The 12413-nt window shown below is 40.4% G+C and overlaps 2 protein-coding genes across 21 annotated transcripts in view; both read right to left on the bottom strand.

The window, feature by feature from the left end:
* Nucleotides 1-3036, bottom strand: part of LOC105441171 (mucin-19-like) — an 83725-nt gene extending 80689 nt beyond the window's left edge. For 19 of the 20 annotated variants that reach the window (XM_030990250.1, XM_030990251.1, XM_030990246.1 and 16 more), the window contains exons 1-5: nt 2921-3036; nt 2098-2538; nt 1529-1741; nt 707-1147; nt 135-347 (exon numbers count right to left, since the gene is read on the bottom strand). In XM_030990250.1, the coding sequence (XP_030846110.1) occupies nt 135-347; nt 707-1147; nt 1529-1741; nt 2098-2538; nt 2921-3029 (1417 nt within the window). In that variant the 5' untranslated portion in view covers nt 3030-3036. The remainder of the gene's footprint in view (nt 1-134; nt 348-706; nt 1148-1528; nt 1742-2097; nt 2539-2920) is intronic. The other variant, XM_030990241.1, reaches the window with a different exon arrangement.
* Nucleotides 3037-3124: 88 nt separating this feature from the next.
* On the bottom strand, nt 3125-10250 carry LOC105443074 (mucin-5AC-like). The gene is made up of 9 exons (XM_030990893.1): nt 9878-10250; nt 9306-9518; nt 8483-8923; nt 7139-7351; nt 6317-6757; nt 5746-5958; nt 4327-4431; nt 3574-3932; nt 3125-3133 (listed from the first exon to the last, which is right to left on the bottom strand). The coding sequence occupies exons 1-9, from the start codon at nt 10248-10250 to the stop codon at nt 3125-3127; spliced, it is 2367 nt and encodes a 788-aa protein (XP_030846753.1).
* Between the last annotated feature and the right edge of the window lie 2163 nt (nt 10251-12413).

A 12413-nucleotide genomic window follows, 5' to 3' on the forward strand; every position in this document is an offset into this window, starting at 1 on the left:
CGTACGCTTCTTTCTGCATTTAGGTACTTTAATGATAATACCATTTCAAGCCAAGTAGAAAAGGTGAAATATCTTTAGAAATGTTTTACTCTGGGAATATAAAGTGATTATTTTGAGTTGAAAAGGATGGGTACCTGGAGTTGTTGTTGCCATTGTTGTAGTTGCTTCAGTGGTGGTGACTTCAGGTGTTGTTTTCATGACCATGGTTGTCTCTTCGACAGTTGTGGTACTTCCTGTTGTCATAGCTGTAGTTGTCTTTTCTGTTGTTGTAGTGGTAGCCGGAGTTGTAGTGGTTGCTGGTGTGGTAGTGGTAGCAACACTCGTAGTCACCACAGTAGTTATGGTCTCTGTATGTCAACACACATTTGGAAGAACAAGCAGTAATGATCTATTGTGCATATATACCAGGAAATGAAATGCTTCGATACGTGTCTTGTGTTCAAAAGAATGCATATTTCAACCGAGGTAATGCTCATTCTGATGCAATTTTTGTACATCTAGAAAGTAAACAGTATAATAGTATCGACTTTCATTCTCATTTTCCCTTCTAATGACTTACATACGTTGTTAACATGTTATACATGGCAAGAATCACAAGTGCTTGCTTTGCCTGGTACAGGACTCGACGGAATGTACGGGAAATGATACTGCCCATGTGGCCTAATTACGTACGGAAGCCAATCATTATGAAGTAAGTCATATTCACCTGTCTTGATGCATCCATCAAATCGGACGACAACGTCTACTGAAGAAGCGTTTTGAGGCAGAATGTCGGGCACGGAAAAGACCAAAGCATCCACGGGTTCTTCTCCGAGTGCCCCAAGTCTAAACATTCCGGTGGTTGGGCCACTTGAATTAATTTCACCAATGTCTTCAGCTGTCGTTCCGTTTGAAAAAGTGACGCCTTCGAGACGAATCATCATGGGCGGGCTTTCTGTTGTTGGATCGACAAAACTCAGGATGACGGCTGTCACTCTGGTCAGGACCTTGTATCCAGTATCACTACTTCCGAATCGAACGGTGATTGACGATGTCCCACCGGAAAGTGTGACAGTTTGATCTGGAGTAACGTCAGTCATGTCGGATGTCTGGAGGGTGATCACCGGATCCGGCTGACTATCATCATTCAGGTTTTCCGCGCAGTCACCTAAAACGATATCAAAATTCACATAAACGAAATGAAACACACAATAATTAGGCACAGTAGGGCGCTGTATAATATGTGCATTTTCTCGCTTTTTCGTTTGCAGAATACAACATGTGCTATATTGTATTCAACAAGCAGAACAGGGCACAACAAGCACGATTAATGAAGCATGTTATAAACAGCTCCATCTGAATTTCTGAAAACTGTTATCTCTGTGTGGCCAAGGCTACATCAAACATTGCTAAACCGTACGCTTCTTTCTGCATTTAGGTACTTTAATGATAATACCATTTCAAGCCAAGTAGAAAAGGTGAAATATCTTTGGAAATGTTTTACTCTGGGAATATAAAGTGATTATTTTGAGTTGAAAAGGATGGGTACCTGGAGTTGTTGTTGCCATTGTTGTAGTTGCTTCAGTGGTGGTGACTTCAGGTGTTGTTGTCATGACCATGGTTGTCTCTTCGACAGTTGTGGTACTTCCTGTTGTCATAGCTGTAGTTGTCTTTTCTGTTGTTGTAGTGGTAGCCGGAGTTGTAGTGGTTGCTGGTGTGGTAGTGGTAGCAACACTCGTAGTCACCACAGTAGTTATGGTCTCTGTATGTCAACACACATTTGGAAGAACAAGCAGTAATGATCTATTGTGCATATACCAGAAAATGAAATGCTTCGATACGTGTCTTGTGTTCAAAAGAATGCATATTTCAACCGAGGTAATGCTCATTCTGATGCAATTTTGTACATCTAGAAAGTAAACAGGATAATAGTATCGACTTTCATTCTCATTTTCCCTTCTAATGAGTTACATACGTTGTTAACATGTTATACATGGCAAGAATCACAAGTGCTTGCTTTGCCTGGTACAGGACTCGACGGAATGTACGGGAAATGATACTGCCCATGTGGCCTAATTACGTACGGAAGCCAATCATTATGAAGTAAGTCATATTCACCTGTCTTGATGCATCCATCAAATCGGACGACAACGTCTACTGAAGAAGCGTTTTGAGGCAGAATGTCGGGCACGGAAAAGACCAAAGCATCCACGGGTTCTTCTCCGAGTGCCCCAAGTCTAAACATTCCGGTGGTTGGGCCACTTGAATTAATTTCACCAATGTCTTCAGCTGTCGTTCCGTTTGAAAAAGTGACGCCTTCGAGACGAATCATCATGGGCGGGCTTTCTGTTGTTGGATCGACAAAACTCAGGATGACGGCTGTCACTCTGGTCAGGACCTTGTATCCAGTATCACTACTTCCGAATCGAACGGTGATTGACGATGTCCCACCGGAAAGTGTGACAGTTTGATCTGGAGTAACGTCAGTCATGTCGGATGTCTGGAGGGTGATCACCGGATCCGGCTGACTATCATCATTTAGGTTTTTCGCGCAGTCACCTAAAACGATATCAAAATTCACATAAACGAAATGAAACACACAATAATTAGGCACAGTAGGGCGCTGTATAATATGTGCATTTTCTCGCTTTTTTCGTTTGCAGAATACAACATGTGCTATATTGTATTCAACAAGCAGAACAGGGCACAACAAGCACGATTAATGAAGCATGTTATAAACAGCTCCATCTGAATTTCTGAAAACTGTTATCTCTGTGTGGCCAAGGCTACATCAAACATTGCTAAACCGTACGCTTCTTTCTGCCTTTAGGTACTTTAATGATAATACCATTTCAAGCCAAGTAGAAAAGGTGAAATATCTTTGGAAATGTTTTACTCTGGGAATATAAAGTGATTATTTTGAGTTGAAAAGGATGAGTACCTGGAGTTGTTGTTGCCATTGTTGTAGTTGCTTCAGTGGTGGTGACTTCAGGTGTCGTTGTCATGACCATGGTTGTCTCTTCGACAGTTGTGGTACTTCCTGTTGTCATAGCTGCAGTCTTCTTTTCTGTTGTTGTAGTGGTAGCCGGAGTTGTAGTGGTTGCTGGTGTGGTAGTGGTAGCAACACTCGTGGTCACCACAGTAGTTATGGTCTCTGTATGTCAACACACATTTGGAAGAACAAGCAGTAATGATCTATTGTGCATATATAAGAAAATGAAATGCTTTGATCTGTGTCTTGTGTTCAAGAGAATGCATATTTCAACAGAGGTAATGCTCATTCTGATGCGATTTTTGTACATCTAAAAAGTAAACAGGATAATAGTATTGACTTTCGTTCTCATTTTTCCCTTCTAACGAGTTACATACATTGTTAACATGTTATACATGGCAAGAATCACAAGTGCTTGCTTTGCCTGGTACAGGACTCGACGGAATGTACGGGAAATGATACTGCCCATGTGGCCTAATTACGTACGGAAGCCAATTATTAAGAAGTAAGTTATATTCACCTGTCTTGATGCATCCATCAAATCGGACGACAACGTCTACTGAAGAAGCGTTTTGAGGCAGAATGTCGGGCACGGAAAAGACCAAAGCATCCACGGGTTCTTCTCCGAGTGCCCCAAGTCTAAACATTCCGGTGGTTGGGCCAGTGGAATTAATTTCACCTATGTCTTCAGCTGTCGTTCCGTTTGAGAAAGTGACGCTTTCGAGACGAATCAGCATGGGCGGACTTCCTGTTGTTGGATCGACAAAACTCAAGATGACGGCTGTCACTCTGGTCAGGACCTTGTATCCAGCATCACTACTTCCGAATCGAACGGTGATTGACGATGTCCCACTGGAAAGTGTGACAGTTTGATCTGGAGTAACGTCAGTCATTTCGGATGTCTGGAGGGTGATCACCGGATCCGGCTGACTATCATCATTCAGGTTTTCCGCGCAGTCACCTGACACGACATCAAATGTCACACAAAAGAAAAGAGACACACAGCAATTAGGGACAGTGGGGCGCTGTAAAGATTCTGCATTGTCCCGCATTTCCCTTTGCAGATACAACATGTGCTATATTCTAATCAACAAGCAGAAGAGAGCAGAACAGAATTCCAAGAATTTACAGAACCCTAGATTTGAATAGGATGTAGATGGAGGTTTTAGAAATGAATACCTGTCGCTGACTTGGACAGAAATCCAGTATTGGATCACTTTGTACTACGTTGTAAATGGACATCAGGACATTTCTTTGTATAAAGTTGATGAGGTGTAAAGTCGCCTGACTTTGATTTCCTAAAAGATTGATATATAAGACACAAAGGAAGTGTACACAATTTTCAAAAATCCTACCTGGCGTTGTTTGGCCAGAAGTAGTTATAGACAGGGTGGTAGTCTCACTGCTTGATGTGGTGGGCGTGGTCAAAACTGATGTTCGGGTCCTCTGTGTGGTAGTTTCTATGACATGAGGGCAGCAAAAGAAATGCCAGTTGAAGTTGTATGTCAACACATACTTATGAATGAATTAGATTTTGCAACGTCCGATCGTTCTAACATCGAATTTGTATACATGCCACCAACCTAAAATGATGTTGGAAACCTGGATCCTTTTGCAGAAACGTCAATATTAAGGGTATTATGAGGCTATTTTGTAATTCGTGCCATTGCATCAGGTCATTTCCGGTAGACGAAATATTCTGCTCAAAATGTAAAATTGTAATTATGAAGAAAAAAATCCGTCCCAATGCTCTATGGGAGAAAAACAGAAATAACGTTTTTTTTTGGAATGGCCATTATCTTTCAAGTTAGTGATTATCTTTTAAAGCTCATTGTAGTATTATGAACAGAATTCTGGTTACACATTTGCTTGTACAAATTTTGACCGAATTTAAGAGACTGTTGTATGATCAGTGGAACTAAAATCGCCTGTCGAAGTGATATACGTTTGTTTTAAGCTCCTGTATAAAAGTACAATATCCAGTCTACAGTTAATCCAGCTAATAGAGTTCCTATCAGATCCAAATCAATTTGAATTTAGAAAATATTACAGAAGAAACTTTTGTACATACCGGTGTCGCCTATTTCAGTTGGTTCTGTTGAATTAAGAAGGAGGGTAATGGTTATTTGTTAAGGTGATTCATCAATTTGAAATGATGTTCAACAAAAATGAGGGATTGTCATAAATAATAGAAGTTTGGCACTACTTTTACTACTGAGGGTACTGATGCTGGATCCTCAAGACTGACTCGATTTGCCAGACACGTGTTCTTTTTGAGGAAAAACACCTGTAGTATGAATGCTATATATTATTATAATTAGTAATATCATAATTAGTATTGCATTGAAGCCCCCTGCCATGCCTTTTATCATTCAACGTGTGTTTGGCATGCATATCCTCCTTCTTCTTCTTTCAAACTCCCATTCTTTTTAAGTGCTTATATATGAGACTTATCTCGGTCCATTCATATTTTCTGTTCTGTTCAAATTTCCCATGCATATTCTTTAGCATATCATCGTGGTTACTGAGTTCTTTCTTTGCTACTAAATTATTCCTGCATGAACGTTCAGGCGCCATTTTGTCCGTTTGAGCCCTGTTATCTTTGTGAGGCCGCAGCTTGATCATACGTTGCAAAACCTTTACACCGTGTTTTTGAAGTAGATACTTCAAGATTATACCCTTTCCAGCCAAATATAATTATGGGTGTGATCACCTTGTACATGTTTTACACTACTTATTTGAAGTGCTTATTTGGAGTTGGAAAAGATAAATACTTGGGGTTGTTGTTGTCATTGTGGTAGTTGTTTCAGTAGTGGTGACTTCAGGTGTCGTTGTCGTGACGGTGGTTGTCTCTTCGACAGCTGTGGTACTTCCTGTTGTCATGACTGTAGTCGCCATTTCTGTCGTGGTAGTGGTAGCCTGCGTTGTAGTGGTTGCTGGTGTGGTAGTGGTAGCAACACTCGTGGTCACCACAGTAGTTATGGTCTCTGTATGTCAATACACATTTGGAAGAACAAGCAGTAATGATCTATGGTGCATATACCAGAAAATGAAATGCCTTGATCCGTGTCTTGTGTTCAAGAGAATGCATATTTCATCTGAGGTTATGCTCATTCTGATGCGATTTTTGTACATCTAGAAAATAAAAAGGATAACAGTATCGACTTTCATTCTCATTTTCCCCTTCTAATGAGTTACATACATTGTTAACATGTTATACATGGCAAGAATCACAAGAGCTTGCTTTGCCTGGTACAAGACCCAACGGAATATGCGGAAAATGATACTTCCCATGTGGCCTAATTACGTTCGGAAGCCAATTTTTATGAAGTAGGTTGTATTCACCTGTCTTGATGCATCCATCAAATCGGACGACAACGTCTACTGAAGAAGCGTTTTGAGGCAGAATGTCGGGCACGGAAAAGACCAAAGCATCCACGGGTTCTTCTCCGAGTGCCCCAAGTCTAAACATTCCGGTGGTTGGGCCAGTTGAATTAACTTCACCAAAGTCTTGAGCTGTCGTTCCGTTTGAAAAGGTGACGCTGTCGAGACGAATCATCATGGGCGGACTTCCAGTTGTTGCATCGTCAACACTCAGGATGACGGCTGTCACTCTGGTCAGGACCTTGTATCCAGCATCACTACTTCCGAATCGAACGGTGATTGACGATGTCCCACTGGAAAGTGTGACAGTTTGATTTGGAGTAACGTCGGTCATGTCGGATGTCTGGAGGGTGATCACCGGATCCGGCTGACTATCATCATTCAGGTTTTTAGCGCAGTCACCTTAAACGATATCAAAATTCACATAAAAGAAATGAAACACACAATAATTAGGCACAGTAAGGCGCTGTAAAGTATCTGCATTTTCTCGCTTTTTCGTTTGCAGAATACAACATGTGCTATATTGTATTCAACAAGCAGAACAGGGCACAACAAGCACGATTAATGAAGCATGTTATAAACAGCTCCATCTGAATTTCTGAAAACTGTTATCTCTGTGTGGCCAAAGTTACATTAAACATTGCTAAACCGCACGCTCCTTTCTGCATTTAAGTACTTCAATGATAATACCATTTCCAGCGAGGTAGAAAAGGTGAAATATCTTTGAAAATGTTTTACTCTGGGAATATAAAGTGATTATTTTGAGTTGAAAAGGATGAGTACCTGGAGTTGTTGTTGCCATTGTTGTAGTTGCTTCAGTGGTGGTGACTTCAGGTGTCGTTGTCGTGACGGTGGTTGTCTCTTCGACAGCTGTGGTACTTCCTGTTGTCATGACTGTAGTCGCCATTTCTGTCGTGGTAGTGGTAGCCGGTGTTGTAGTGGTTGCTGGTGTGGTAGTGGTAGCAACACTCGTGGTCACCACAGTAGTTATGGTCTCTGTATGTCAACACACATTTGGAAGAACAAGCAGTAATGATCTATTGTGCATATACTAGAAAATGAAATGCCTTGATCCGTGTCTTGTGTTCAAAAGAATGCATATTTCAACTGAGGTAATGCTCATTCTGATGCGATTTTTGTACATCTGGAAAGTAAACAGGATAATAGTATCGACTTTCATACTCATTTCCCTTCTAATGAGTTACATACATTGTTAACATGTTTTATATACCTCACTTAAGTAATCCAGCAATCTGATTGGTCGAAATTGCATTCATAAACTTTAGCTGTTCCTGTAAAAACAGACCTATTTTCCCAATAACCATGGTTATTGGGAAAATAGGTCAGTCTCCATGGTTACCCCATAGGTTTACATGTTAAAAAATGGTTTGAGCGATCGAGGATACCGTACGTGTGCGAAGAATTGGTCGGTAATTTCAATACAATTGAATCTCGATCAATCTTACCGACAATTTTATCTTGCATTGTTGACATGAAGACGAAAATAAACTTCCAAAAACAAAAAAAACAACATCTGCCGATAGATCTTGATCTAAGTTCGTGCCAATATGCATTGTAAAAGTAAAAGAAGGGCCCGTTCAATCGAGCAGCCGCGAAGCATCCACCACTCGAAGCCGTTTTCAATCCTTTTTAATCTATATATTAGAGAAAACTGCAAAGTATGTTAACAGAGCGCGTTGGCCGAGCGGTATAATGCGCTGAATTTAGTTACATCACCTTTTGTACGCAAGAGATCGAATCCCATCTTCGACAAAAGTTTTTTTATTTTTTATTTTTTATTTTTTAGTCTATGTTTTTTGGCATATAAAAGTATTAATGACTGCTTTAATATTCGAGAAAAAGTTGTTTTTATACGCTCTCGGGAAGGTTACAATTGGGCTATTGCCCTCGGCACGCCTCGGGGCAATAGCACAATTCTAACCTTCCCTTGAGCGTATAAAAACAACTATTTCTCTCAAAGCAGTCATTAATACTATAATACATGGCAAGAATCACAAGTGCTTGCTTTGCCTGGTACAGGACTCGACGGAATGTACGGGAAATGATACTGCCCATGTGGCCTAATTACGTACGGAAGCCAATTATTATGAAGTAAGTTATATCCACCTGTCTTAATGCATCCATCAAATCGGACGACAACGTCTACTGAAGAAGCGTTTTGAGGCAGAATGTCGGGCACGGAAAAGACCAAAGCATCCACGGGTTCTTCTCCGAGTGCCCCAAGTCTAAACATTCCGGTGGTTGGGCCAGTGGAATTAATTTCACCAATGTCTTGAGCTGTCGTTCCGTTTGAAAAGGTGACGCCTTCGAGACGAATCATCATGGGCGGACTTCCAGTTGTTGCATCGTCAACACTCAGGATGACGGCTGTCACTCTGGTCAAAACCTTGTATCCAGCATCACTACTTCCGAATCGAACGGTGATTGACGATGTCCCACTGGAAAGTGTGACAGTTTGATCTGGAGTAACGTCAGTCATGTCGGATGTCTGGAGGGTGATCACCGGATCCGGCTGACTATCATCATTCAGGTTTTTCGCGCAGTCACCTAAAACGATATCAAAATTCACATAAAAGAAATGAAACGCACAATAATTAGGCACAGTAGGGCGCTGTAAAGTATCTGCATTTTCTCGCTTTTTCGTTTGCAGAATACAACATGTGCTATATTGTATTGAACAAGCAGAACAGGGCAACACAAGCACGGTTAATGAAGCATGTTATAAACAGTTCCATCTGAATTTCTGAAAAACTGTTATCTCTGTGTGGCCAAGGCTACATCAAACATTGCTAAACCGTCCGCTCCTTTCTGCATTTAGGTACTTTAATGATAATACCATTTCCAGCCAAGTAGAAAATGTGAAGAATCTTTGGAAATGTTTTACTCTGGGAATATAAAGTGATTATTTTGAGTTTAAAAGGATGAGTACCTGGAGTTGTTGTTCCCATTGTTGTAGTTGCTTCAGTGGTGGTGACTTCAGGTGTCGTTGTCGTGACGGTGGTTGTCTCTTCGACAGCTGTGGTACTTCCTGTTGTCATGACTGTAGTCGCCATTTCTGTCGTGGTACTAGTAGCCTGTGTTGTAGTGGTTGCTGGTGTGGTAGTGGTAGCAACACTCGTGGTCACCACAGTAGTTATGGTCTCTGTATGTCAACACACATTTGGAAGAACAAGCAGTAATGATCTATTGTGCATATACCAGAAAATGAAATGCCCTCGATCCGTGTCTTGTGTTCAAAAGAATGCATATTTGAACTGAGGTAATGCTCATTCTGATGCGATTTTTGTACATCTAGAAAGTAAACAGGATAATAATATCGAGTTTCATTCTCATTTTTCCCTTCTAATGAGTTACATACATTGTTTACATGTTATACATGGCAAGAATCACAAGAGCTTGCTTTGCCTGGTACAAGACCCGACGGAATATGCGGGAAATGATACTTCCCATGTGGCCTAATTACGTACGGAAGCCAGTTATTATGAAGTAAGTTATATTCACCTGTCTTGATGCATCCATCAAATCGGACGACAACGTCTACTGAAGAAGCGTTTTGAGGCAGAATGTCGGGCACGGAAAAGACCAAAGCATCCACGGGTTCTTCTCCGAGTGCCCCAAGTCTAAACATTCCGGTGGTTGGGCCAGTGGAATTAATTTCACCAATGTCTTGAGCTGTCGTTCCGTTTGAAAAAGTGACGCTTTCGAGACGAATCATCATGGGCGGACTACCTGTTGTTGGATCGACAAAACTCAGGATGACGGCTGTCACTCTGGTCAGGACCTTGTATCCAGCATCACTACTTCCGAATCGAACGGTGATTGACGATGTCCCACTGGAAAGTGTGACAGTTTGATCTGGAGTAACGTCAGTCATTTCGGATGTCTGGAGGGTGATCACCGGATCCGGCTGACTATCATCATTCAGGTTTTCCGCGCAGTCACCTGACATGATATCAAATGTCACACAAAAGAAAAGAGACACACAGCAATTAGGGACAGTGGGGCGCTGTAAAGATTCTGCATTTTCTCGCCTTTCCCTTTGCAGAATACAACATGTGCTATATTCTAATCAACAAGCAGAAGAGAGCAGAACAGAATTTCAAGAATTTACAGAACCCTAGATTTGAATATGATGTAGATGGAGGTTTTAGAAATGAATACCTGTCGCTGACTTGGATAGAAATCCAGTATTGGATCACTTTGTACTACGTTGTAAATGGACATCAGGACATTTCTATGTATAAAGTTGATGAGGTGTAAAGTCACCTGACTTAGATTTCCTAAAAAATTGATATATAAGACACAAAGAAAGTGTACACAATTTTCAAAAATCCTACCTGGTGTTGTTTTTCCAGAAGTAGTTGTAGACAGGGTAGTAGTATCACTGCTTGATGTGGTGGGCGTAGTCAAACCTGATGTTCGGGTCCTCGTTGTGGTAGTTTCTATGACATGAGGGCAGCAAGAGAAATGCCAGTTGAAGTTGTATGTCAACACATACTTATGAATGAATTAGATTTTGCAACGTCCGATCGTTCTAACATCGAATTTGTATACATGCCACCAACCTAAAATGATGTTGGAAACCTGGATCCTTTTGCAGAAACGTCAATATTAAGGGTATTATGAGGCTATTTCGTAATTTGTGCCATTGCATCAGGTCATTTCCGGAGGACAAAATATTCTGCTCAAAATATAAAATTGTAATTATGTAAAAAAAATCCGTCCCAATGTTCTATGGGAGAAAAACAAAAATAACGCTTTTTTGGAATGGCCGTTATTTTTCAAGTTAGTGATTAATTTTCAAAGCTCATTGTAGTGTTATGAACAGAATTCTGGTTACACATTTGCTTGTACAAATTTTGACCGAATTTAAGAGACTGTTGTATGATCAGTGGAACTAAAATCGCCCGTCGAAGTGATATACGTTTGTTTTAAGCGCCTGTATGAATGCACAATATCCGGTCTACAGTTAATCCAGCTAACACAGTTCCTATCAGATCCAAATCAATTTGGATTAAGAAAATATTACAAAAGAAACTTTTGTACATACCGGTATCGCCCTTTTGAGTTGGTTCTGTTGAATGAGGAAGTAGGGTAATGGTTATTCGTTAAGGTTATTCATCAATTTGAAATGATGTTCAACAAAAATGAGGGATTGTTCATAAATAATAGAAGTTTGGCACTACTTTTACTACTGAGGGTACTGATGCTGGATCCTCAAGACTGACTCGATTGGCCAGACACGTGTTCTTTTTGAGGAAAAACACCTGTAGTATGAATGCTATATATTATTATAATTAGTAATATCATAATTAGTATTGCATTGAAGCCCCCAGCCATGCCTTTTCTCATTCAATGTGTGTATGGTAGGTATATCCTCCTTCTTCTTCTTTCAAACTCCCATTCTTTTTAAGTGCTAATATATGAGACTTATCTCGGTCCATTCATATTTCTGTTCTGTTCAAATTTCCAATGCATATTCTTTAGCACATCATCGTGGTGACTGAGTTCTTTCTTTGCTACTAAATTATTCTTGCATGAACGTTCAGGCGCCATTTTTTTCCGTTTGAGCCCTGTTTTCTTGCCTTTATATCTGCCTGCCTTCCTCCACTATGCTAGATACTACAGACTTGTAACCAATTGCTCTAGATATTCCAGGAGTTGCTTTTCCAACTGTGATGGATAACCTGCCTTTCAAGATACCATTTCCACACTCTAAATTCAAAAGCGTAATTGAGCCTTGCAAAATGTATTGAATATCGTGAAATATATACCTGGAATACGAACAATCGCTATAACTTTCTCATATCAATTCCTTTATTTCTAAATTTGTCACAATATTTTTTTTTCTTCAATCACTGCAACGCCTTAACCTAATTTGAGGCACGAATAGCCATGACGGATATAAATAGTGGCATCTAAAGTTCTGAAAATGGTTATCTTTGTGAGGCCGCATCATACGTTGCAAAACCTATACACCGTGTTTTTGAAGTAGATACTTCAAGATTATACCCTTTCCAGCCAAATATATGGGTGT

Source organism: Strongylocentrotus purpuratus, unplaced genomic scaffold, assembly GCF_000002235.5.
Source record: "Strongylocentrotus purpuratus isolate Spur 01 unplaced genomic scaffold, Spur_5.0 spur5_scaffold_19, whole genome shotgun sequence".
Classification (NCBI taxonomy): domain Eukaryota; kingdom Metazoa; phylum Echinodermata; class Echinoidea; order Camarodonta; family Strongylocentrotidae; genus Strongylocentrotus; species Strongylocentrotus purpuratus.

Excerpts from the sequence above, each read along its gene's own strand:
- LOC105443074 (XM_030990893.1), bottom strand. The coding sequence starts at position 10,250 with ATGACTGACGTTACTCCAGATCAAACTGTCACACTTTCCAGTGGGACA. Across the intron at positions 6,758-7,138 it reads AATGGCAACAACAACTCCAG|GTGACTGCGCTAAAAACCTG; the intron begins GTACTCATCCTT and ends ATATCGTTTAAG. Across the intron at positions 5,959-6,316 it reads TGATGGATGCATCAAGACAG|AGACCATAACTACTGTGGTG; the intron begins GTGAATACAACC and ends ATTGACATACAG.